The sequence below is a fragment of the Ictalurus furcatus genome, chromosome 10 (genome assembly GCF_023375685.1).
Source record: "Ictalurus furcatus strain D&B chromosome 10, Billie_1.0, whole genome shotgun sequence".
Taxonomy (NCBI): Eukaryota; Metazoa; Chordata; class Actinopteri; order Siluriformes; family Ictaluridae; genus Ictalurus; species Ictalurus furcatus.
In genome coordinates, this window is record NC_071264.1 from 12328482 (window position 1) to 12353171 (window position 24690).

The 24690-nt window shown below is 38.3% G+C and overlaps 1 protein-coding gene across 3 annotated transcripts in view; it reads right to left on the bottom strand.

The window, feature by feature from the left end:
* Positions 1–4222: 4222 nt before the first annotated feature.
* Positions 4223–24690, bottom strand: part of wwtr1 (WW domain containing transcription regulator 1) — a 45863-nt gene continuing 25395 nt past the window's right edge. The window contains exons 3-7 of one of the 3 annotated variants that reach the window (XM_053634253.1): positions 22729–22842; positions 15616–15872; positions 10362–10489; positions 9405–9517; positions 4223–7768 (exon numbers count right to left, since the gene is read on the bottom strand). In XM_053634253.1, the coding sequence (XP_053490228.1) occupies positions 7587–7768; positions 9405–9517; positions 10362–10489; positions 15616–15872; positions 22729–22842 (794 nt within the window). In that variant the 3' untranslated portion in view covers positions 4223–7586. Of the gene's footprint in view, positions 7769–9376; positions 9518–10361; positions 10490–15615; positions 15873–22728; positions 22843–24690 lie in introns of all 3 variants that reach the window. The other 2 variants (XM_053634250.1, XM_053634251.1) reach the window with 2 other exon arrangements.

The following is a 24690-nucleotide window of genomic DNA, read 5'->3' on the forward strand; positions in this document are numbered from 1 at the left end:
GCACAGATGTCCTAGTCTTCTTTTCAATGCAAAGAAAAACAGGAAACAGGCATGACAGAGGAGCAGAATGATCCTACAGGATGTAACCCCAAATTCCTTAGAGGATTCCTCTAAAGATTTAACTGAAAACAACATCTGGCCAAGTTTAGAACTTCACGAGAGAGACTTTTCAGCTGATAGTGTGTAACAGTATTAAACAAGATTTTGTGCGTTTTGGTATGTCATACTATCTGTTTACAACTTCATATCATACATACGCTCAGAAAATTCGTCACAGATTCTTTGGATGGTTAATTTTAGCTTTCTATTAAGTGGTTAAACTCAGTGGTCAAGATGTTGGACTACTGATCGAAAGGTCGTGAGTTCAAATCCCCACACTGCCATGCTGCCACTGCTGGGCCCTTAAACAAGGCCTTTAACCCTCAACTGCTAAGTTGTATAAATGAGATAAACGTAATTCGCTCTGGATAAGGGTGTCAGCCAAATGGCATAAATGTAAATGTTGTAGTGTTCTAAGATGGACAACCAAAGAAGGATTCTCTAACATATAAATCTTTGGCATGATTGTGTCTGCAGTAATAGTGGAACATTCTAAACTTAACTAGATTTGCTAAGAGAATCATGCAGCCTTTACTATGGATTAATACTCAGAGATATAAAGAAAACCCCAAGAGCTACATCAAGTGACCTCTGAAAAAGACTGAACATGTATGACTTTCATGGAAGGGTGGCTCTAGGAAAAAGACACTTCTTGCCAAACAGAATATGGCAGCACAACATAGGTTTGCAAAAATGCATCTGAACAAATCACAAGGATAGAGATGTTTGGTCATCACACACAGTGCTATGTTTGGCAAAAATTAAACACAGTGTTTCACCACAAACACCCCCTCATACCGACTGTCAAGCACAGTGGTTGAGGGGTGATGCTTTGGGCTTGTTATATAGCCACAGGACCTGGGAAACTTGCAGTCATTGAGACAACAAGGAACTCCACTTTATATCAGAATGTTCTTGACACAAACGTGAGGCCACCTGTCCTGCAGCTTAAGCTGGGCTGAAATTGGGTCATGGAAGAGAAAAAGGATCTGAATGGCTAAAGAAAAAAAAAATGAAGGCAATGGAATGGCCAAGTTAAAGTCCAGACCTAAACTCCACTGAGATGCTGTGGTGGAATCTTAAGAGAATTCTAAGAGCTGTGCATAAACACATGCCTTCAAACATCAATGAACTGAAGCAATGTTGTAAAGAACAGTGGGCTGAAATTTCTAAATGAAGAAGAAGCCTTTATTGGTCACATATACATTACAGCAAAATTATTTTCTTCACATATCCCAGCTTGTTAGGAAGTAGGTGACACAGCACAGGGTCAGCCATGGAGCAGGGAGAGTCAACCCCTGGAGGAGGGAGACTTAAGGGCCTAGCTCAAGGGCCCAACAGTGGCAGCTTGGCTGTGCTGGGGCTTGAACCCCCAACCTTCTGATTAGTAACCAAGAGCCTTAACTGTTGAGCCACCACTGCTCTGAATGATGTGAAAAACTTCTACAGAAAATGCTTACTTATAAGTTATTGTTGCTAAAGGTAGTTCTATGTGTTGCTGAATTATAGGGTGTACTTATTTGTCCCCCACCTGGTTTCTGAATATTGGTATACTTTTTGGGGTAGAAAATGACTACATATTGAAATCTTTTGAGTTTAAGTTTTTTTGTTCACCTGAGGTTATTTATTTTATAAAATAGTGAGGACCACACAATTGTTATTTAGGTCCTGATAAATAAAAACATAGAATTAAATGAGGGTGTATTTTCTTTTTCCCATGACTATACAGTATGTCAAGAAGGTGTGAAGTCAACAGGGCTAGGAGGACACACAAAATACTTATAAACCACTGATAATCAATGCAGTGTTGTACTTTCCATGTCTGCATAGAGTTTTTAAAAATGCATTAGTCATTGTGACAAAAAAAAGAATTTAAGCTTAAACTTAAACGTTTATGCACAGGTTCTTTGGATGGTTAAGAGTTCTAGATTCTACCAGGTTCTAGTTGGAACTTTTTGTGATAGATTAAAAACTGTTATTAACTGTTACCTTTAATGATTTCTTCAGACAACCAAAGAATCCTTAAATATTTTTAAAACATAAAACTTTAACACTTCAACGAGTGTGTAAATTTATAATTTTAATAAGATATCCAGACTTTCTAAATATTTTCACCAAGTATTATTTTATTCTTTTAGGAGGCCAAAAAAGATTTTAAAAGTCACATATTTGACTTGCTGGTGTATTAGTTTTTAAGCCATTTTTCCTAGGGAAAAACCCCCCCAAGCCTTATAAGTAGTATAATGTTAAAACTGCTCCTCGTTGTTTACAGTAATATCATATACCTTTACATTCTTGTATGTAGTATACAAATGCTTCAAAATACTATTAAAATACTATACTACCGCTACTGTAACTGTACATTTTATTTTGTTATTTTATTTTATTTTTATAAGGCTATTTAGATCATTAAGGACCTTGTAATCCTGGTTTAGGAAGGCACTAAGCAAACATGTACAGGTTATTGCATCTCACTGTACAGCCTTTGCACTGCTATTGTATCAGTCAATTTATTGGTGCAATGATGTTCCTCTTTATGACAGAAAGAGTTCAGATATTACAGCACCCAAGGCAAACTGTGAGAAAACAGCAACAAAGGTGTTTGCTTTTCATGTAGGCATTTGGAACAATCATTTATCTATTGTGAAGATGTTTGTATAATGATCTGCAATAAAATAGGTGATATAGAAAATGCCATAAATGTATAATTCTATGAACTCTAAGTAGTTTAGTTCCCAGTCACAGTTTGGGCTCTCAACTGAGAAAGACCTGATGTATGTTGGAATTACGTGCTGTAAAATCCTGTTGATTATATTTGAGTCATTTAAAAAAAAAAAAAAAAAAAACAACTTCTTGATAATACATGGTAATCCAAAATTTGACGTCTCATTTTATAGGCTGTAAAAACATCCTGGTGCTCAAAGTTTAATACAATCTGTGTATTTGACAGCCAGATTATAGTCACTCAGGATAAATATGACCTCTAGTGGACAGCAGAAGAACAAAAGGAGAGTCTGGACTACATCTTAAAAATAATATTGTGGATGTGCAAGCTTGGGAATGAGGTTCACTTATTTCCAGCGGTGGTAAATATACATTAAGAAGTGATACACACACAGAGACAGCACATTATTACTGCAGGAACACTATACTAATACACTGGGTAGGGCCTCCCTTTGCTTTCAAAGCCTCAATTCTTCATGGCATGGATTCCACAAGATGTCTGAGACATCAATGGTAGTCAATGGTCCATGTTGATATGATTACATCACTCAGTTCCTGCAGATTTTCCAGGTGCATTTTCATGCTGTGAATCTCCCACTCTACCACATCCCAAAGGTGGTCTACTGGATTCAGATCCGGTATCTGAGGTGGTCACTGAAGAACACCGAACTCAGTGTCATGTTCATGAAACCAGTTTGATGCGACTTTTGCTTGGTGACATGGTGCATTATCATGCTGGAAATAGACATTAGAAAATGTGTAAATTGAAAGGATGCACATGGTCAACAACAATACTCAAATAGACTGTGGCATTCAAGCTATGATTCAGTGGTATTAACAGGCCTAAAGTGTGCCAAAAAAACATTCCCCACACCATTACACCACCTCCACCAGCCCGGATTGTTGACACAAGGCAGGTTAAGTCCATGGATTCATTCAGTTGGGCCTAATTCTGACCCAATCATCTGTGTACCTCCGCAGAAATCGAGATTCATCAGACCAGGCTACATTTTTCAACCGTACAGTTTTCTTGAGACTGTGGCCACTGCAGCCATACATTATATATAGCCACCCATCCCCAGGACTACAGAGAATCCCTGGCGACTTAAGATAATGTGCAGTCACAGGTGTGTGGAAACTGAGGATTTTACAATTAATTGTACAAGCTAACCTTTATATCAATAATCTACTGAACCTGCTTGCCAACTGTGAATAAACAGTAAACTATAAGGAGTAAAATGTGCAGCTTTCAATTCCCTAAAATGATAAAGTACAGTAAAAATGAATAATTACTCAAATTTATACCACTTCTACTCCATTAACAATTTATGTAAACCTGAACCTTCCAAGTGTTTCAGAAGAGCACTGAACTCTGACAAGACAACTCACACACACAATCTGTGGTACACAATTTTATTAAATTTTTTTGGTTGCTCAACAAGTTACACATCAGTTTCAGAGATTTCTTTGTGAGGTTATAGTTCTTACAATCGCCTCCGTACATCCCCCAAATACAGTAAGCGGTCATTTTGTTTCAGTGTGTATATGTGTGTTTTCCAAGCCTTTCTGCAACAAACATCCCTGGAATCTAACAAACACAACCTCCCTGTGTTACTGTGGCTAGGTAGTGTGTGTGCTACACAACCATGCTTTTAGATAATGCTACAGAGAATCACTTTTCCTTTTTACACCACTCAATAAACTATTAAAACACCACCTTCTTTCTGTCCAACATATTGCTTTGTGTAAATGTATTGCTCTAACATGCATAGATGATCAGATGCAAACGCTGTGCTTATTAACAATAATCTGCACCATGCTCTAGCCCTGGAATAAATCACTTTATGTATAGAACAAAATAACAGGAAGCCACTCAGGAACCACTCGTTGTTATGACTGACTTTAACCCCAGGGCTTTTCCTCTCAGTGGATCGACAGGAAAAGAAAAAAAAAAAGAAAAAAAAAACATACTTTTTTTTGTCTCTTTTCCATCTTACACATTTAGAAAGTGGCCAGCTGGGTTCCAGCATGTACTTGCTTGAAAGATTCAGTACTTAACCAATCAATCCTGACTAAAGGATGTCATGAGTTTAACCCAGAATTAATGATGCACTAGCACCACCACTGCTCCCCCATCCACTCACTGACAAAGCCCATCAGTTTATCCACCAATCCTTTGCCCATGAACCGTTGCCTGTACACAAAATAACGATATGCTGCGTAGTCAATATAAGGTAGCTTTATACACCACCAATGCTAAGAATAGCTAACAAATCACTTAACATCCAATACAAAAATATTACACACATAGAAAAAGGTCACTGGATTTCAGCTTAGCTAAAGAAATAAAGCAAGATCATGTGATCTCCCACGCTCATCCAGTTCCGAGTGTTCATTATTCGATCCCCAAAACTCAGAGACGATCATTTCTGGTTGCTAGAAAATACTCGTTTTGCATATTCCCTGCAGATTATTATAGAAACCTGTTCACCACTGAGTTAAAGGCAGTCCTACTATGCGGAAGAGTCCAACATGCAGTCTGCATCGGATTAAACGGATTAAAGAACCTCACAGTACAGTGAAGAAACACAGAGCAGGAACCGTCACATGAAACTTCAACATTTACTTAGAAGATCCAACTCAACCCCGTGCTGATTTGTAGTGCTTTGAAATTTCAATTTCATTTAAAAAAAAACAAAACAAAAAAAAACAACTAAAACTCTATTTTAAAAAAATCATAGCTCTCGATAAATACTAAAAAGGCAAACTCTATATCAAAACTCATAAAATGCACCAGATGTCAAGGGACACATCCAGAGTATTTAACAGTAAAAAAAAATTAAAGGAATACTGAAGCAGTACACAAAAAGTACATGGTATAAAATGTAGGTCTACAGAGGCAAACTGCCGTATTTCAGAGGCATGAGCTTACTTGATATAATAGCTAAACTGGGATCAGCTTGAGTATAAACCTCTAAATGCGAATGAAATATTGTTTCTTTAGAAAACAAAACTGCAAATCGAGTTACGACAAAGCTTTTGTGCTGAATACAGTAGGAAACATACTTGGTATCTATGAAGAAAAAGAAAGTTTGTTCATAAGGCCGCTTGAATTTTAATTGATCAGTAAGGCTCCCCTCTAGTGCAGATAATGTTGAACTGGCTAACATGCGTAATAAGCATACATAATTGAAGCCAGCATGGTCTCCAGTTCATAGCGGAGGCAGTGGCTCCCTCTGCTGGTGCCTACCAAGTGTCCCTACATCATCACTTAGGAGGTGCATCTCAAAAAATTATAATATTGTAGAAAAGTTAGGGTTTTTTCCCCCCGTAATTTAATTAAAAAAGTGGAACTTTCATGTATTCTAGATTCATTACACACAAAGTTAAATATTTCAAGCCTTTTTTTGTTTTAATCTTGATTACGGCTTACGGCTCATGGAAATCAAAAATCCAGTATCTCAGAATATTAGAATAAAGAATTTAGAATACAGAAATTTAGACGTGAGAAGAACTCTAATCACCTAATTAACTCAAAACACCTGCAAAGGTTTCCTGAGGCTTTAATCTCTCAGTCTGGTTCAGTACACACAACCACAATCATGGGGAAGATGAAAGTAAAATTTACATTTCATTTGGAAATCAAGGTCCCAGAGTCTGAAGGAAGAGTGGAGACACACAGAATCCAAGTTGCTTGAAGTCCAGTGTGAAGTTTCCACAGTCAGTGATGATTTGGGGTGCCATGTCATCTGCTGGTGTTGGTCCACTGTGTTTTCTCAAGTCGAGTCTCAATGCAGCATCTACCAGGATATTTTAGAGCACTTCATGCTTCCATCTGCTGACAAGCTTTATGGAGATGCTGACTTCTTTTCCAGCAGGACTTGGCACCTGCCCACAGTGCCAAAACAACTAGTAACTGGTTTGCTGACCATGTATTACTGTGCTTGATTGGCCAGCCGACTCTCCTGACCTGAACCCCATAGAGAATCTCTGAGAGACACCAAATCCAACAATTCAGATGAGCTGAAGGCCGCTATCAAAGCAACCTGGGCTTCCATAACACCTCAGCAGTGCCACAGGCTGATTGTCTCCTTGCTGTTCCGCATGATCCAGTAATTCGTGCAAAAGGATTAAAGCCCTGACCAAATATTGAGTAGATAAATTAACATACTTTTCATTTCTGGATTATAAATTCCTTATTCTAATATTCTGAGATACTGGATTTTTGATTACCGTGAGCCGTAATCAAGATTAAAGCAAAAAAAAGGCTTTAAATATTTCACTTTATGTGTAATGAATCTAGAATCTATGAAAGTTGCACATTTTGAATTGAATTACAGAGAAAAATGAACTTTTCCACGATATTCTAATTTTTTGAGAGGCACCTGTATTTATGGAGACCAACAGCAACAAATAGCTGTTCAGTCTTGCCCAAGGTCAGAGGAATGACATTTTTTGATCAAGCTACACTCAGTGACAGTAAAAACCTACTCTATCCTACAGTATATACAAAAGAATATTCCACCACACCTGAACAAATTTGATTGACTTATGCTTGTTCTTTGTTCTTAAGCTGAACACTTTGGTTTTTTTGGCTCTTCACTTAGAAAATTTACAGTAACCAGGATAATTCTTTTTAAAAAGGAGCAATATAGGCACATCACAAATAAGAGAGCGGAGGGACTGATTGAGTTAAAATTCAGAAAGGTAGCACTGCTGCTAAAAGTCTTTAGCCCTTTTCCCCTTGGAGCCTCTGCGCCTCTTTAGAGCCAGGTGAGAAAAGGCTCATTCTTGTTCAGGACAGACTCCACGTCGCTTAGGATGGGCATGAGATCTGTGCCATCCAGGGTGCCCAGGTCCACGTTAGTGCCAGGCATGGAGTCTAGGAAGTCGGGGAAACGGCTCTGCTGTGGCACATTCATGTTGACTGGCACCATGTTGTCACCTACAGAGAGAGAAAAGCCAGGCTGATGAGACTTTAACCTTCTAAAACTTCCATGTGTAATATTGGTCACTCATGCATAAACACTGTCCTTTGCTCATTCCATGCTCATCCTGAACATCCTTTCAATATACCGTTTGACTATATTCTTCTAACCTATATACTATAATGATTTATAATTGCACTGGTGTCAAGTACTGCGTCTCAATTCGCCTACTTATACTATGCACTAAAAGTATGTATTCTTTTTGTGTAGAAAAAGTACATACTTTTGAGTGTGTAGCAAGAGTATGTAAGTACTGGGACAGACCAGCACATCATGTAACAGAAGAGAACGCTGTTGCCTAGTTACGCACACCGTCACCGTAAACAAACTGCCCGTCGCATTTCAGCTTTTCTTCATTCATTATTCCTTATATAATTTATACTAAATAATTGAATTGACCATTCCCTTGATTCATTTTTCCACATTTCATTTACACCTCTCTAAAATGTGTCCTTGAATTCGGTGAAGCAATCCGTCACAAAACTCCTCCTCCCTCATGTAAGGAGTTGTGTGCAATATTAGCTAAAAAAGTGTCCACAGATCCACATTTCGAAAATGTACGATTGGGACATACTAATTCTAATGCCGGCTATTATTTAGGACGGATAGCAGGTGAATTGAGACGTAGCATAGGTTTATCCTCATGTTGTTTCAGGAAGTTTGTACTTGCCACTGTCACCTCTGGCTTACTCATTACGGATCTAAATCTATATCTGAATTTCTAAACCTGCATTGTGACAAGGACTATTGTTAAAATCGCTATACAAATAAAATGGAATTGAAGTGAACATCAGATGTGGAAAGTGTTTTAATAATTGTACCTCATTACAAAATACATCATTTAGGAAACTGGATTGTATCAGAGTATAATTTAAAAATAATAAGATTCTGGTTCTTTTCTTTTCTCTGTATTAAATTCAATGACATCTCTGTGCACTTTTATGAGTTAATTTAAGCATTTTATTAACTATATTTAAAACATCCAGTCAAATCCATTCCAATTTCAATGCATACCATTAACTAATTATCGCTGCGCAAAGATTGTCTACAAGTTTAATTTGCTCTTTATGTAATAAGTTACATCAATGGGGGAAAAAAATCTAAGCTGATGGATTAGATAATTAGGATGGGCTCAAATACAGGTAATGTAGTTGAATTTTGTTCATACAGAAAAAGACAGTTGGTCGTGTTTGCAAGATTGAATTACCTAGGGTTAAAAAAATAAATAAAAAAATTAATAAATAAATAAATATACATACACACACACACACACATACATATATATACACACACACACACAAACACACATCACCCTGACTTTTTGTCTTACTAAGACTTATTCAGAGACTCTCATTTAAGTTACAATTTTTTGCTTTTTTTTTTTAAACCCAAGTACATTTAGGTGTGGACACTTTAACCTTCATTTAAATAAAATATTGACCTCCTACTTTCACTTTTAACTGAGAACGATTTTGAAACAAAATACTTTTCTCAATGAAGTGGATTTTCTACACTTTTCACCATCAAATAATAAAAAAAGGCAATGTTTTGCTGTTACTGCTGACCAGTGTAAGTTAGAAGACTCCACCATACCCGTGTCCATCTCCTCCATGTTGCTGAGAAAGTCCTCGGGAGTGGTGGGGATGCTGTAGCAGCCCAGGCCCAGGCCGCTATCCGTACTCTGCTCACGTGAATGGTATGGCCCACTATGGAAACACATACACGCATGCTCTAATAACCCACTCCAAAATTCTGTAGGCCAAACATCAATAAACAAGCACTTCCCTGTACCAAGAAGACATTCTGCAAAATGAACACATGGCTGGGATATGATTCCTCCTTTTAGAGGAATACCTAAAACAACCTATTCTAGTGCATCTGTAGTCTTTATAGACAAAACATTTTGACACATTTTCCCTTACTAAGTAAAGAACAGAAAAGCTGCTCACTGAAAACTCATACATAATGGAAGTTATGGAAAACGTCTTTCTAGAGCTTTTCTTATGTACTTTTATAAAACTTTCCAACATTGAAGCAATAGCAATTTATGCTTGCCCTCAGGTTATCCAAGCACATCGATGTTGGGAACACATAAAAACAAACTGTTCCCTCTGAAAATACAGATTTAGAGCTTTATTTAAAAATACCCTTGACTGACATGAAACACAAAAACAGACCCAAACAGATGCTCTTTGTTTCCTATTACACGTGAGTTTCAGGTAAACACGTTTTTCATTCTTTTCTCAGTACAGGGAAATGTGTAGTAATCCCACATACACTACAAGTGCTGTTTATACAGAATACTGGTGTGTTCCTTAAAGAAAGACATGGTTTCAGGAAATTTTACGCAAAGTATCAAGTATCACTAGATCAAATGTCTCTAAACAAACTCTCAGCTGTATCATTTTTTACACACAATAAGCAATTCTATTCTCATCTAGGAGTATTCAATACTCAATATGAATGCAAAAGGAAAATAAGAGAACTAAAATCCAAAATGGTGTAAAATATCAGAGAATCAGAGCTCTAGGTTTGGAAAGAAGTGCTTACCTGTTCAGAAAGGGGTCTGAGCCGCTGGTCGGAATAGTGCCTTGGTTCATGGCAGCTGGATTGATGGTAGGAGCTACGGATGCCATGTTGTCTGAATCCATGGGGATCTGTCTACACAGCGCCACCTCCTGGGGGAAAAGAAATCTTGTAACCTGATGGCATTTATCAACAAGCCACAAACCATACTGACCAAAACTATTCATTAAACCTAGCTTATGTGAAACTTGAATAGGAAGTCTTTTATTACAACATAGCACCAACAGGAATAAAGTAATGTTTATTATTAAATGTTCATATATTATTGAAAGCAATCCACAATGATATTTATGGTGAAATTTTATTTTTAAATAGAGATTTTAAGGACCCAAAAGTTGTTTAAATACTGTAAATAATTTATATTATATATATATATATATATATATATATATATATATATATATATATATATATATATATATATGATGATACTTCTCTCAAATATCAATAGACAGATTGTTCAGCTGAACCTACAGCTTGAAGTGGCTTTCAGTCAGTCAGTACAGAGACGGATCATTTACAGTTGGTATGAGGCTAATGTAATGGAACAAGTAACAGAAGTTCTGTAAGCTACAAGCTAATAAGTAATAGTGATGGAAATTCTGTAAATACATGACCAATAGATTACAGTATTTCCTAACCACAGTTATAGAAAAAAGATACTGGGTGAGACAGACTTGTTTGCTACATTTGTCTCATAGCTCCATTGCAAAACTACAGAATCAAAGGTCAGAACCCAAACACATCTTGGAAGTTTAATTCCATTCGCTGTAAAAGTACATTTTATTTGTTTTCTGGACAAACCATCCCTTTATGGCAAAAAGGGATTTGGGCCTGCAAGGTCTCAGAGTAGAAAGTCAAATATTATGAGCCTGCGTGAGGAGCAGTGATTGTGTACATGTGCAGGAGCTGTATGGCGCTGCTTGTGGATGCGTTTTAATGGTAATGCGGAGGAGTTCTCTTCTCACAGCACTGCCTTTAGGGCGTAGGCTGCTAACTGAACAGCTGCACTACCGCAATCCTGAGGAGAAAAACAGTGGAAATCATCCAGTGCCAAAAACCGACTTGACTTCTCCGAGTTATCAATTTTAATGGACAGACTAGGAAAAGAAACATAGTTGTTTACACTACTGATCTCCTCTTCTCCCTCCCTTTCGTGTCCTCACGTACAGACAGCCACAGTTACGCAAAATACTCTGTTTAAAGCACACAGAACTTGTTTGGTGTAGTACGCAAAACATCCCAAAAACTTCTGGGTAAGCTAAACATCTCCGCTGGGAGGTTAACACTCCTTCACCTCAAAGACGGCCATTTTGGCAGGCACTTTGTAAACAGTCCTGCTGATGAATTACCGAGTCTGACTGTTAAATGCTCTTCTTGTCGATATGTCCTCTTTCTTTGACGTGCACCACTGTTATGCAACTGAAGGAGTAAGAACAAACCACCACTAGAGGACACTATGATGGATTGTATATACCCCCACTTTCCGGTCAGCCCACTTCCCAGCACAGCTGATGGGAGGGACCTGAGGCAGAAAAGTCGACACAAACAAGGCCCCTTTTCAGAGGAACACAAATCACAACATTCACATTGTCTGTGCCAATGTGATGAGCGAGTGATGGCGGGGGGGGGGGGGGGGTGGGGGTTGGATAAGTGAGTACGATTAGGCCTCTGCTGTCCTGAATGGCACAAACTTCAACAGGATGCCTCCTGACTCTCCAAACAAAAGCCATGTGTCTCACGTGTTTTTATTGGACCCGTCTCTGTGTTTTTCCCCCTCAGACTCCAAGCCATTCCTTTCCCAGACACACTGTGCTGTCTGATAAAGTCAAAGTGTGTAAAACACACACACGCACAGAGAGACAGACAGTCAACATCAGCTCTATTCATCCAGCAACGGGTGTAAGCAGGAAAGCAAATTATGATAAATGTCAGCTCCAGCTAGAAGGGACTGGAACACTTGTTGACTTTAGCAAATAGAGAAAATGTTAAAGCAGGAAATAATTCCTAGAAAATTATGAGGAGTCTATGAACCTCATTTATCACACTGAATACAAACAATTCATGAACATCTAGTTTGTTCAGAAAATAGTCCCAAGGGCTCCTGGTTTTCTTTAAATATCTGTACAAGGAGGCTCACCATGTCAGTTTTTAAGTCAAGTTTAAATCACTTATTTTTTTCAATTGTGCGCATCTTAATGAACATTTTGTAAAAAAAAAAAAAAAAAAAAAAAAAAAAAAAAAACTTTGTTCCTTATTAAGGAATGCAATCCAAACAAATTATGACAAACTATCTAACTATCCATTCAATTAGGCCAAAATAAATGGCAAAACTGTATAAGAGAAGGAAAAGTTAGTATGTGCTTATGGTAGCTGATTAATGGCTGAGCTGCTTTACTGAAATATTTAGCATATAAAATCTAAAATGTGCTTGGTAATTTAAAGGTGATTGAAATTCATCAACATATGCATGTGAATATAAAGAAAATCAGCGTTACAGAATCTCTGGTGGGATTTTTTTTAGTTCAGCTTGGTCTACAAAAACATTTATACACAACTTTGCTACAATAAATAAATAAATAAATAAATAAATAAATAAATAAATAAATACCCAATATCACAATGTTATCATAATCATCCTTGTTGCTGATATTTAGCTGGATTTTTTGTTGTGATTTTAGATTTTATCCTCAAGCAGGAATAATATTTTTAAGCCCCTCTAAAACACATTTCATTTGAACACCAAATGGCTTCCTATTCATTTATGGCATTTTGGCAGAATGCTCACTACACAGGGAACAATACAGTGTCATTGTATTTAAATAGTGCAATATATTCCTAGTAGAACGCTATTTAATATTCAGCAACTGACAGAGTGACTAACAGTTGCCTACATTGTAAAGCATTATAAAAACATGATTTTTTTTTTATACTTTGGAGTACATAAATATCTTCTAATAATCAAGGAATTTTGTTCACAGAATGCAAGTAGATATAAAATGGATATAACAGGTGTGTTGTGTCATATTATAGCACTGCTCTCTGTAGTGATTAAATCTTCCATCATGGCTTCCATTTATTACACCACGATACTCACATTTGTCCAAATGGAACAATCATATCAAAAGAGCAGTAAAAGACGACATACATACACACACACACACACATATATATATATATATATATATATATATATATATATATATATATATATATATATATATATATATATATATATATTTCTAGCCTAAAGTTATTGAACCCACATATAAACATACAAATCTCTAGAGAGAACTGTTTTTATCATAATATATAGTTATGTGAAAAAAATAAGTACACCCCATAGAAATCGTTGGCTTTTTGGTTATATTTGGACAAGCAAACATTTGATCAACAGTGCTTATTAATAAAGTTGATACACTCCATTAAATTTGACATTTTGTAGTCTTTCCACACCTTCAAATCCATAATATTAGAATCAGGTGTTGAAGATCGGGTGCCGGTGATTAGAACCTGCTTAGGGAGTGCAGGTGGAACCTGTCTTATTTATATCCCTCTCATACCTAGTGTCTGATGTTACCTTTGTTATTGAGGTGTGTGGTGTAATCACGCCAAGATCTAAAGAGTTCTGTAAGGCCTTCAGAAAAAAGGTTGTGGATGACTAGAAGTCTGACAAGGCACTTGAAAAGATCTCCAAATTATTTGAAATACATCATTTCACTATAAGGAAAACCATCTACATGTGGTGCAGATTTCAAACGACTGCCAATTTGTCCAGGACTGGCCATCCCAGCAAATTCAGCCCCAAGAGCAGACTGGTGCAAAAAGAAGTCTCCAAGAATCCCAACATTTCTGCTAGTAAGGATCTGCTAGTAAGTTTTGCAACTGTTGGTGTCAAAGTGCATGCTTCTACAATCAGAAAGAGATTGCACAAATGTGACCTGCATGGGAGGCATGCCAGGAACAAGCCTTTGCTGTCTAAAAAGAACATTAAAGGAAGACTTTTGGAATAATGTGCTCTGGACAGATGAATCAGAGAGAGTTGTTTGGCCACAGAAACAGCAGACATGTTTGGAGAAGCACCTCATACCAACTGTGAAGCCCGGTGGTGGAAATGTTATGGTTCGGGGTTGCTTTGCTGCCTCAGGGACTAGACAGCTTGGATTAATTGATTCAACTATGAATTCTGCATCATATCAGAGAGTGCTTGAAGATGATGTGAAGCCATCTGTCTGAAAGTTGAAGTTGAACCAAAAGTGGATCTTTCAATAGCATAATGATCCTAAGCACACTAGCAAATCCACCAAGGAATGGCTCAAAAAGAGGAAATGGAGGGTTATGGAATGGCCTAGTCAAAGCCCAGATTTGAATCCCATTGAAATTGTGGGGGGATTTGAAACGGGCAGTACATGCAAGAAAACCCTCAAACATCTTGCAACTAAATTATTTTGCATGGAAGCGTGGTCAACAATTCCAGCAAGCTGATGTCAGAGACTGGTTCTGTTGAATAAATGATTGAAAAACGTGTTTTTTGGTTTTATTCAATTATATCAACTTTATTAACTTTTTTTTTTATTACTACGCACTGTTTCAAAGATGATCAAATGTTTGCTTGTTCAAATATGTCCAAAACATTCAACAATTTCCATGGGGTGTACTTATTTTTCACATGACTGTATAGTTTATATAATCACTTGATATCAATATGTATTCATAATATTATTTTATACATTTCCTGATGCTTAGTTTAAAGTAAGAATAATATTTTGAGCCCTGAAATAGGAGAATTCTGGTGTTAATAATATTTTTTTAAATGATGAGTAAATAAATGATATTTTATATGTATTATTTCCCTCTTATATAAACTGTAATAGAATATAAATCAAATAAAATAAGATTTATGACATTAATTAGATTTACATTTATCCAACACAAAAAAAGGAACACAGTCCTAAATTTAAATCATTCATAAAATGAGCTTATTAGCAAAGAGTAACCATTATGTTCACTGTTAAGGTTTATAGAATTTTCTTTTAGAAATATCAGTCTCTCAACCGTCTCTGACAATTCAACATTGCAGAGGAAGCATGTCAGGTGAACAGGTGAACTCGAATCATAAATCTAGTTTAGGCTTACTTTGCATTTACAAGCACATGGCAAGAATTCTTGACAACCTCTTTCTGCAGACAAAATAGTGTGATTGTTTTGTCAAAAATACCTGTCTTCTGAGCTCCTCATGCCTCCTCTGAATGCGCTCCCTCTCGAGCTGGATGCGCTGCAGTCGCATTTTCTGCTGGTGCTGTTGCTGGGCACTCAGAGGGTTGCCCATTCCCATCATACCAGACTGAGAGCTCTGCTGCTGGGGCATGGAACCACTTGAGCCCAGGGCCTGAGACTGAGCCTGTACCTGCTGCTGCTGCTGGTGGTGCTGGGCATGCTGGAGATGCTGCTGATGGTGTTGATGCTGGGACATCACTGTTAGGAGACACAAAATGAAGAGCTTTCTAATGGTATTATGCCTCCAGAGAGACTTAAACGTCCTTACTCTGTACTGTTTAAGACTTCATAGGGGTTTTAAATGAACAGTGGCCACCACAGCAGATGGATGATCTTACGACATAGTTGGCCACAACCGTGCACTTGGGGAAAAAAGGGTTATGTACAATGGGGGATAAACCAGAGACAACTCAAGGCGCCATAGCACAGACACACACAAACACTTTAAGACATCTCACAGACACCGACAGCACGGCGCTCAGCATACAAAGTGTTTACCATTAAGGATGACGCAAAACTCTACTGCTGACAGTTCTGTCTCTGTTACAGATGCACACACACAAGTACACACGATGAATCCAGGAAGGAGAACAGGATTGGACCAGATCAGAGCAGCTTCGAACTACCGTACAAACAATGGGCCAACTCTAAACAGCACAGCAGATGTAGAGAGGCAGTGTGGTAAATAAAAACACAAGAACTATGAATATACATGAACTTGAAAACATCCCTGTGTACCCCAAATAAGACCATCAATAGCTAACTTATTAAGACAGCTGTCAACCTAGCTGACACATTCAGACATACCATCAATCTTAGTTTACATCGAAAGCTAAATAGGTTAGCTGTGTTGCTAGCTAAATGCTCACCTACTGTACCAACTGCTAATAAACTAGCCTGTATTTGTCACCTGTAAAAATGTGCTAGAACAATTAAAGCTATTTTGTACCTCACTAACAATTAATAAACTAGTTAGCAAGACAGGAAGTGAACTGCTAGTACATTAGTTTGCATTTGTCACCTGTAAAAATGCTAGAACAACTAATACTATTTTGTTCCTTACTAAAATGAAATATTAGTTAGCAGGACAACTAGTGAGCTGCTAATAAGCTAGCTAGTGTTTGTCACTCAATGTATAATGTAATTTACAGTGTCTTTGTGTTTAACACTAGTCAAATGTGTCAAAATTTACCATAAGCAAAATTTTGTTCCATGCTAATACTGTCCAACTTAGCTAGCTAGTCCACTTTCTATCTACAGGGTGTCTCCATACATACGGGAATATGTTTGCCAGCACCACTTCAGTTGTGCCTTCATCAGTGGATGCTCATGGATGTCCACTTCTCGGTTGGTCCACAACACTTCCAATCTTTTTTAATTTGTTAACAAGTTTGGCAACAGTGTCGTGTGTGATGTGCTTGCCATGTTTCCTGTTAAAGTCCATCACAACCGATCCAGCCATGAAAATGATTTCAATACGTTCTTCTTTTGCCAAAAGGGATTCTTAAAGGATATCTTAATATAATATAAACTAAGTATGAAAAATTTGGAAGACTTTTTGCTTTAAAAAAAAAAAAAAAAAAGTAGTGTTCATTCCTCCTATGTATGGAGTTTTTTGGGACGCCAGAGAGAGAGAGAGAGAGAGAGAGAGAGAGAGAGACAGACAGACAGAGAGAGAGGAGTTAGCCATTCTAAAATCCTGTTGTTAATGGCAGGATTAAAAAAAAAAAACAAGATTTTTTCCCTACATTGACATAATATAAAACCATTCTAGTTTGTTCTGTTGCAGGACGAATATCTTCTGATATATGCCCTGCACAGGCAGTGAGAAAGACAGCATGCTCCAAGGACAAGGTAGAGACAAAGTTCCAGCACAGGACAGACTCGGCCCACAGCACACAGACCCCCCACAGGAGAATTCCACTCAGTTGCCAAGTCATTAGATTTATACCATCCCATCCAGACCTCCCACATCCACTTCACCTCACATCAGGTTTATTTTATTGTCAACTAATAAGGCGAGATTATTATTCTGAAGTAAGGGATCTTTCCACTGAGAGGAACATTCAGTGCATGACAGTTCATACAAAAAACAATCTGCCCAAGTTCGGCCTATGCGTACGTCTCAGTGTGTGTGGTGTGTTTATCTGTTGTGTAAACTACTCTCACATGGGGAAGACATTCCTGAAAACGCCAGATGTGGATAAAGGGTGATCGTGAGTACAAAAAGGAGCCTGTCTGTGAGTAGAAGAGCTGTTGGCCTGTTGCTCCAGCTCCATCTTGGTAACACCTTGTGCTTGGTCACTGAGCATAAGCTTTCAATCTTTTGGACTAGCTAGAGTTTAGGACTCAAACCCTGGTGCTTCAATAAGATTTAGGCATATAGTAACCTACAACTTAACCTGGAAAAAAGGGTGAAAAGGGCAACATGTCCATGTTCTCCCTCCGGTGTGCACCGTAGTTATACTATAAATGGTTTTCTTCAGGGAGGCTTACATAATGCACTGAAGAGCTCCTTGAAAATAACACATGAACTGGCACTTAACCAATCTTCTCGTTAGACTAAATGCTGTCATCCCTCACAAAGACTAAGAAAAAGTTTCAATACCTTTTTTATTACTGTCCTGCTCCTCAGGCAGGCAGACAGACAATCAATTATCTCTTTAAATGGAACTGGTTGGACAATCATCAATGAAAGGTCAAAATGCCAACAAAACACAGATGTGTTTTGGACTTGTCTGTTTAACTTAGAAAACCATCTGAGGCTGTCAGGATCAGTTCAGTGTTTTGTAAAGTCTGTTTTAAGGATCTGTAAGTCTTTGTAAAACGTTGCAAACTAACCACGGCTACAATTCTTATAGTCCTTATCTATACAAGTTAGTTCCTGTTATCAGTTATATTAATACACCTATAAGCAGCCAAACCCACACCAGCATCTCTTTTTTGCTCTCTCCAAGTTAATAAGACCAAAAAAAACAAAAAAAAACAAACAAAAAAAACCACAGTCAGCTGTCCTGAAGACTTTCTCGTGAAAGTCTGAAATATTAAATAAAGCCTCACAGTGAAGCCCTGAGCTACAATGCTTATTATTCATTTATGAAGATCAATACAAATTTTGTGTAAAGATTTTGTGAACAGATAAATTTGGACTACAACTTAAGATGACCTTTTATGGCAACATGATGCAGCTTATGTAGCCCATCATCTCACACAGAAGCAAAAGGTGCTCAAGCACACATATGGGACAGCCATTGCACAGTGGTTAAAGTTTCACCCCAGGGTCAGCTCCCAGAAGACAAGATAATAAATCACAGTTACATTAAGAGGTTTGAAAAAGTAATATAAAATACAGTGAATATTGCTTACTTATTAAAAATATGTCCTCAAGGGAACATGTTCTCTTGTCATAACCAGTCACAATAAGTTTGTCTCAGGCTAAGTGGCTCCGCCTATAGGTTAGATTATACGATATCTTTTGAACACAAAATCTTTGCAATCTGTTTTGGTTGCACTCTGATTGGCTATCTGTATTTCCTTGTATGTTCACAACATTATTTCCAACAGCAGGCCACGAAATATAGTGACTAGATTGAATAAACATTTAGTTTGAAAGTTAATAAAATAAAGTTTTTAATGTCAATCAAACCATTTCTTCCAGTGAAAATAGGAGGTTCTTGGCTACATTTAGTGAAAAAAATTAATCAGACTCACTAGTGAAAATTAGAAGTCTAATTTGTGAGACTAGCACATTTCCCCACCAGCCAATGCTAGCTCACACAGGTCGAAGAACCCAGGCAACAGGTGTGAAGAGCCCACTGCAGACTAACACTACCACACACAACTTCCTTCTCCACCAAGAAGTGCTTCAACACTAGCTAGTACTAACCATCCCACTAACCCCTGTGATGGAAAGCATATGTCGGTGAGAGAAGCCCAAGAGCCTGCCAGCTCTTGTCTTCTTCATGCTTAGTCACGAAAGCAGGGTGGAGTGTGCGAAGAAGAGCAGAGAGACAGGAGAGAAATAGGAGAAAGAGAAGGAGGATAGGAGGAGGGGGACGGCAGAACTCTGGGGTCAACGAAAGAGCAACAGCAAAAGCGTGGAGGAAAGAGCGACTGACAGAATGAGCATATGTGTATGAGGCACAGAGGAGGAGGAAGAGGAGGAGGAGGGTGGGGGAATGTTGGGGGTGAAACAGTGAGGCCTGAGTAGTCATTTAGCACTGCCAACAAAGGCCTTCTTGTTTCATTTATTTCCCAGAAACGGCGTCAGCTGTCCAATAGGGTCACCAAAAAAAACAAGTGAATGGAAAAATGCTTCCAGTCCCAAAAATCTGTAACACATTAAAACCTCACAGTGAAGCCCTGAGTGTGTACAATCACCATAAATGACTGGTTCTAAACCAGATGACTTTGTATTTGTCCATTTCATTAACTTGAAGTCACACAGTTGTAGGTTTTGCATTGAAATTCAATCACAAAATCTTATACCTAATAAAACACAGAGTGCTGGAAATCTACAGAGTGTTGTGAAAGAATGGGCCTTGAACATTAAGTAGCCTGAAGCGAGTGGCCGAGAGTTGAGAAGGAGTATGGGCGAGTGCGAGGGTATGTGCGCAGATCCAATGGAGGGTTGGGGGGGGGGGGAGACAAGGCTTCAGCAATAATGCTGTTCGCACGCACAGCACCCCTGCACCCCCTCCCCACTCTCCTCCTTCCCTTTTTTTCCAGTCACTCCCTCGGTCTTCCCCTCCCAGATAAAACTTTGACAAAAGGTCTCGCTTTCAGTTTAACCACTAACTCTACTGGAGAATATTGTCCTGGTAAAATTAGCACACGTTTACATTAAGCGTACATTGTAAAACCTCACATGATGCTGGTTAACACACAACACTGCAAAGCAAAATAATGGTTGAGTCACTTTACACTGTCCTTTACACATAGGGCCACTGTAGCTAGTGTAAATAAGGGAAGTTGGCACTCTCCCACAGGTCTTGATTTATATGATGCAGTGTATACTGCTGTTGCTTAGTCTTATAGGTTGGACAAGACTGTATGACCTGCATTACCTTCCCAGCGTTACGCCGAGAGTTCGGTTAGCAAGAAGTCGCACAACACACCTTGTTGGTGGTATCTACATGTTATTTGTTTATTGAAACACCAACCATGCCAAGCTAGGGTGCACAGCTACTAAAGACTTCATACACAAAGAGTAATAAAATGTTCACACAATGTTTGTAATTAATAGAGGCTCAACACATTCAAAGTCCAGAGATATGTCATCCATTTTACCTTGCTCTGTCTGGGGTGGGGGATGTGTATTAAAGTGGCAGCACCTAATTTGGCTGTTACAAGTGTTGCAATGACATAATGGTTTTTACAGTTCAAAATGACAAGAACATCTGTAACATTAACAAATACAAAACTGTGTGTATTGGGACCCAAGTGAAAATTACTTCAGGAGCTTTCAAAGCTAATAAACCAGTTAATTTGATGCTAGTGCGATTAAATAAAGCCGTAGCACGATAGCTAAGTATTATATTGTGTAAAAAGAACCATTAGTTACCCTCACTAGCAAGCAAGATAATATTAGACTGACTATTATATTTAGCTATTAAAACAATAGCCACGTGCGCTAGCAAGCTAGCTAATATTAAAACCAGTAGCCAAACTCCCTTGCTCACTCGTTACCATTGCAGCAGTTCAGATTAGTTTTGCGTGACTTATCAACAAAGACATAATTAGCAGGTAGCAATGGGAAATAAGTAAATTGGGTGCAAATATAAAAAATATTTCTATTTGAACTAGGGTGCTTAACATAAAAGGCTAGAAAAATGATCTCATAAAAAAAAGTCATAGGTGCATGGAAACAAGCATATCAAACAATTAGACTAGACACCAATTTGGTAAAATACTACAAGCTAATACTAGAGCTAATTCATTTAAATGGGATATGAAAAGTAGGATCATCGTGGTTTCAAGTTTTGCAGCAAGTTAATCTAGGTGAACTATAGTTCCTAACCCTAGTTTTTTTTATTCTGTAATAGTATAATGAAGGAACTGCTAACTGCTAAGTAAGTGACCCTGGACTTTTGATATGCTACTTTCTTGAAGGCACTCACCATCTGGAAAAACAAATAACTAGTTATCCAACATTACTACTATGTTCCCTTCAAAAACAACCCAGAATCACCCATGATCACTGGTGTCTTCCATAAACTCAGTGGAGATCATAGTGAACCAATTAATAATGTTGTTTAAAATGCAAACTTAAAGGGAAGTACCATTATAGTAAAAAAAAATTTTCTTTAACTATACAGGATGGTATGGTTATCATGAACTTTTCACCATTTCCTCCTGAAGAGAAGAAAGTACTGGGGAAGACAACAGTGCAAGTTGGTTAACAGAAAGCTTGCCCCAGGCTCTCACCAGCCGTTCACTGCAGGAAAGCCAAATTTTTTTTTATCAAAAGAGACTACCACCCCTAAACCAATCTCCCACTCTCCCACACCCACCCATCCACATGAACAGACACATGAAACGAGGCATTCGTCTGTAATTCATAAATGTCACATAGGCGCACACACACACGCACGTACACACAAACAGCATGCAAAAATTAGCAGGCAAAAGTAAGCAATTTCGTAATCAGTGTTGGCGTAATCATACTTGATCGTTAACATGACTCACTCTACAACACACCCAGTAACAGCTGTGATTTGGCCATGAAGTGGATCAAAATGAATAGTGATCTCATGATACTACTGACTGCTGCAAATCATCTCCCATCTCCCATTTCTACTCCATGCCCGGATCGAAACATGCTTGAGCAAGTTCATTAGCAGAAGCCTCCGTGTATGATCTTTTCTTAGTGGGTAGTGTAAAAGGTGAGGAAAGAAGGATTCTGGAAGGGTGGAGATGGAGAAGTGAGGTGGGATTGGAGGGGTGTAAAGGCTTGTAGGAATGGGCAAAAAAATCAATAAAATCAATGAGCAGGCTGGTCTGCTTCCAAAAAAGCTCTAGAAGGGAGGGAACGTGGGGAGAGTACGGTACTTACTGAGGCGAGAGTCCACCCGAGGGTCGAGCCACGATGTGCTCTGGGTTTTGTGGTCAATGAAGTAAATTTCTCCCTGAGGGGTGACTGCCTGCTCCCAGTCTTCCGGCAGCTGTCCTGTTTAAGCAGCAACAGTACAACAACAGCTCCAGATCAACCAGGTGTGCTTTTAGCATCTCTTGTTTGAGATTTGGTGCCTATGCATTTCAGGGCTTAAGATAACCAAATGAAGAACAGGAGTGAAAATCATCAACAGAAAACATACGCTGTATCTGAAATGAGATGCAACTTTGTGCAATCCTGTAAACACTGTTAAATCCAGCAAGGTCAAGCTATTCGCTTTGCCATTGTGTAAATCCATAGCCTAGCAGTGTTTGGAGTCTGGGGGGGAAACGTAACGTGTCAGGCCCTGCACTGAGGAGAGGAGAATAAAGCAATGGAAAAAAATCCATCAAAACAACAAAGGGAGCAAGAAATCCCTTCTTGACAAGTGTGGGATGTGAGCCAGCAAGCTAGCATTGTTCTACTGGAAAAATGGAGGAGGGAGTTGGGGGATGGACTGTACTGAGAGAAAAAAAGACAGAGGAAGAGAGCAAGAAAGCTAGAGAGACAGACGGGAATGAGTAATATAGACCACTAGGCCTTGGGTTTTACATGGATAAGTCATTGTCCATCATTCTCTAGGACCAAGATGTCAATCACGGTGTGTGAAGGCATCTCATACAACACCACACATGGCATTCAGGAGTATCAAGATGGTTTGTTGGTGGTTTATCTTGCCTATATAAACAATCCATCTAGCAAGGCAACCAAGCTGCAACTGAACTGTTACTTTCTTTGTCACTGTGGTGGTACGTTTAAGGACATGATTTATACTGAAGGTATAAAAGACCTTGACTTGGCCAAGTGAATGTAATGTTCCTTACCTTAAACTCGTATGGTACATACCTGGACTTTAAGAACCTCCAAGTACCTCAAATCAGGGATTCGCAAGCCAATTCTGGGGACCCACTACCCTGAAGAGTTACTTTCCCCAACTGGGGACACAACTGATCAGCTAATTATCAAGCTCTTCACAAACTGGATCAAATATGTTGGCAGCAAGGAAACACCAACTGTTTCAGGGCAGTATGTGCCTAGAATTAGCTGAGAATCTTAAAAGGTATGCTATGTTTATGTTTACTTTCCCAGGTGAAAGAAGCATGCACAAAAAGAAGTTCTTAAAAAGGTACCATCCCAGTAACAATTTACATTTTTTGCGTGTGTAAATAATCAGGGGTCAGAGGTTTAGATCTTGAAAGGGTATAGGTGTATGTTAGGTTATCTATACTTCAGTAGTACGTTACTGTGAAAACAGTGAAGTTACCAACACAAACGTTAAAAAGTCCTAAAAATCTGCGCTATACGGTTATACACCCAAAGTGAGCACCTTTCTGTTTCAACTCTGAGTTTTAAAAGGTAAGGAGATGTGGCACATCTCCATAAATGTATTGTCTGAACAAGTCCAGCAGAGTAGTGTACTCATTGTTCTTTCAGCCTAAACGGCTCTGTTCACAAAAATACGATAAGGCCGAATAGCAACTACGTCCTCATTCCTCAAATGGAACTCATGATGTAGGTTCCTGTAATGATCCATGTAGCAGGATGAGCACAAGTCCATCCAGTCTGAATATTTACACCTGTACCCATCCAGTTTAAAGCCATTACAGCTGTATTCCCATCATTCAGGTTAAAAAGATTTGGAGATTGATCCTTCTAGACTCTGTAAAACTATACAACAACAACAACAACAACAATAATAATAATAATAATAATAATAACAACAACTAAAAAAAACAACTAAAAAAAAACAACTTAAGATCATCTGATAAACATATGAACTGGAAGATATGTGGCTCTCTCCATCTCTCTCACACTCTTTTTCTGGAATCCCTTAAAAGGCTGGCAACAGTATTAGACACACCT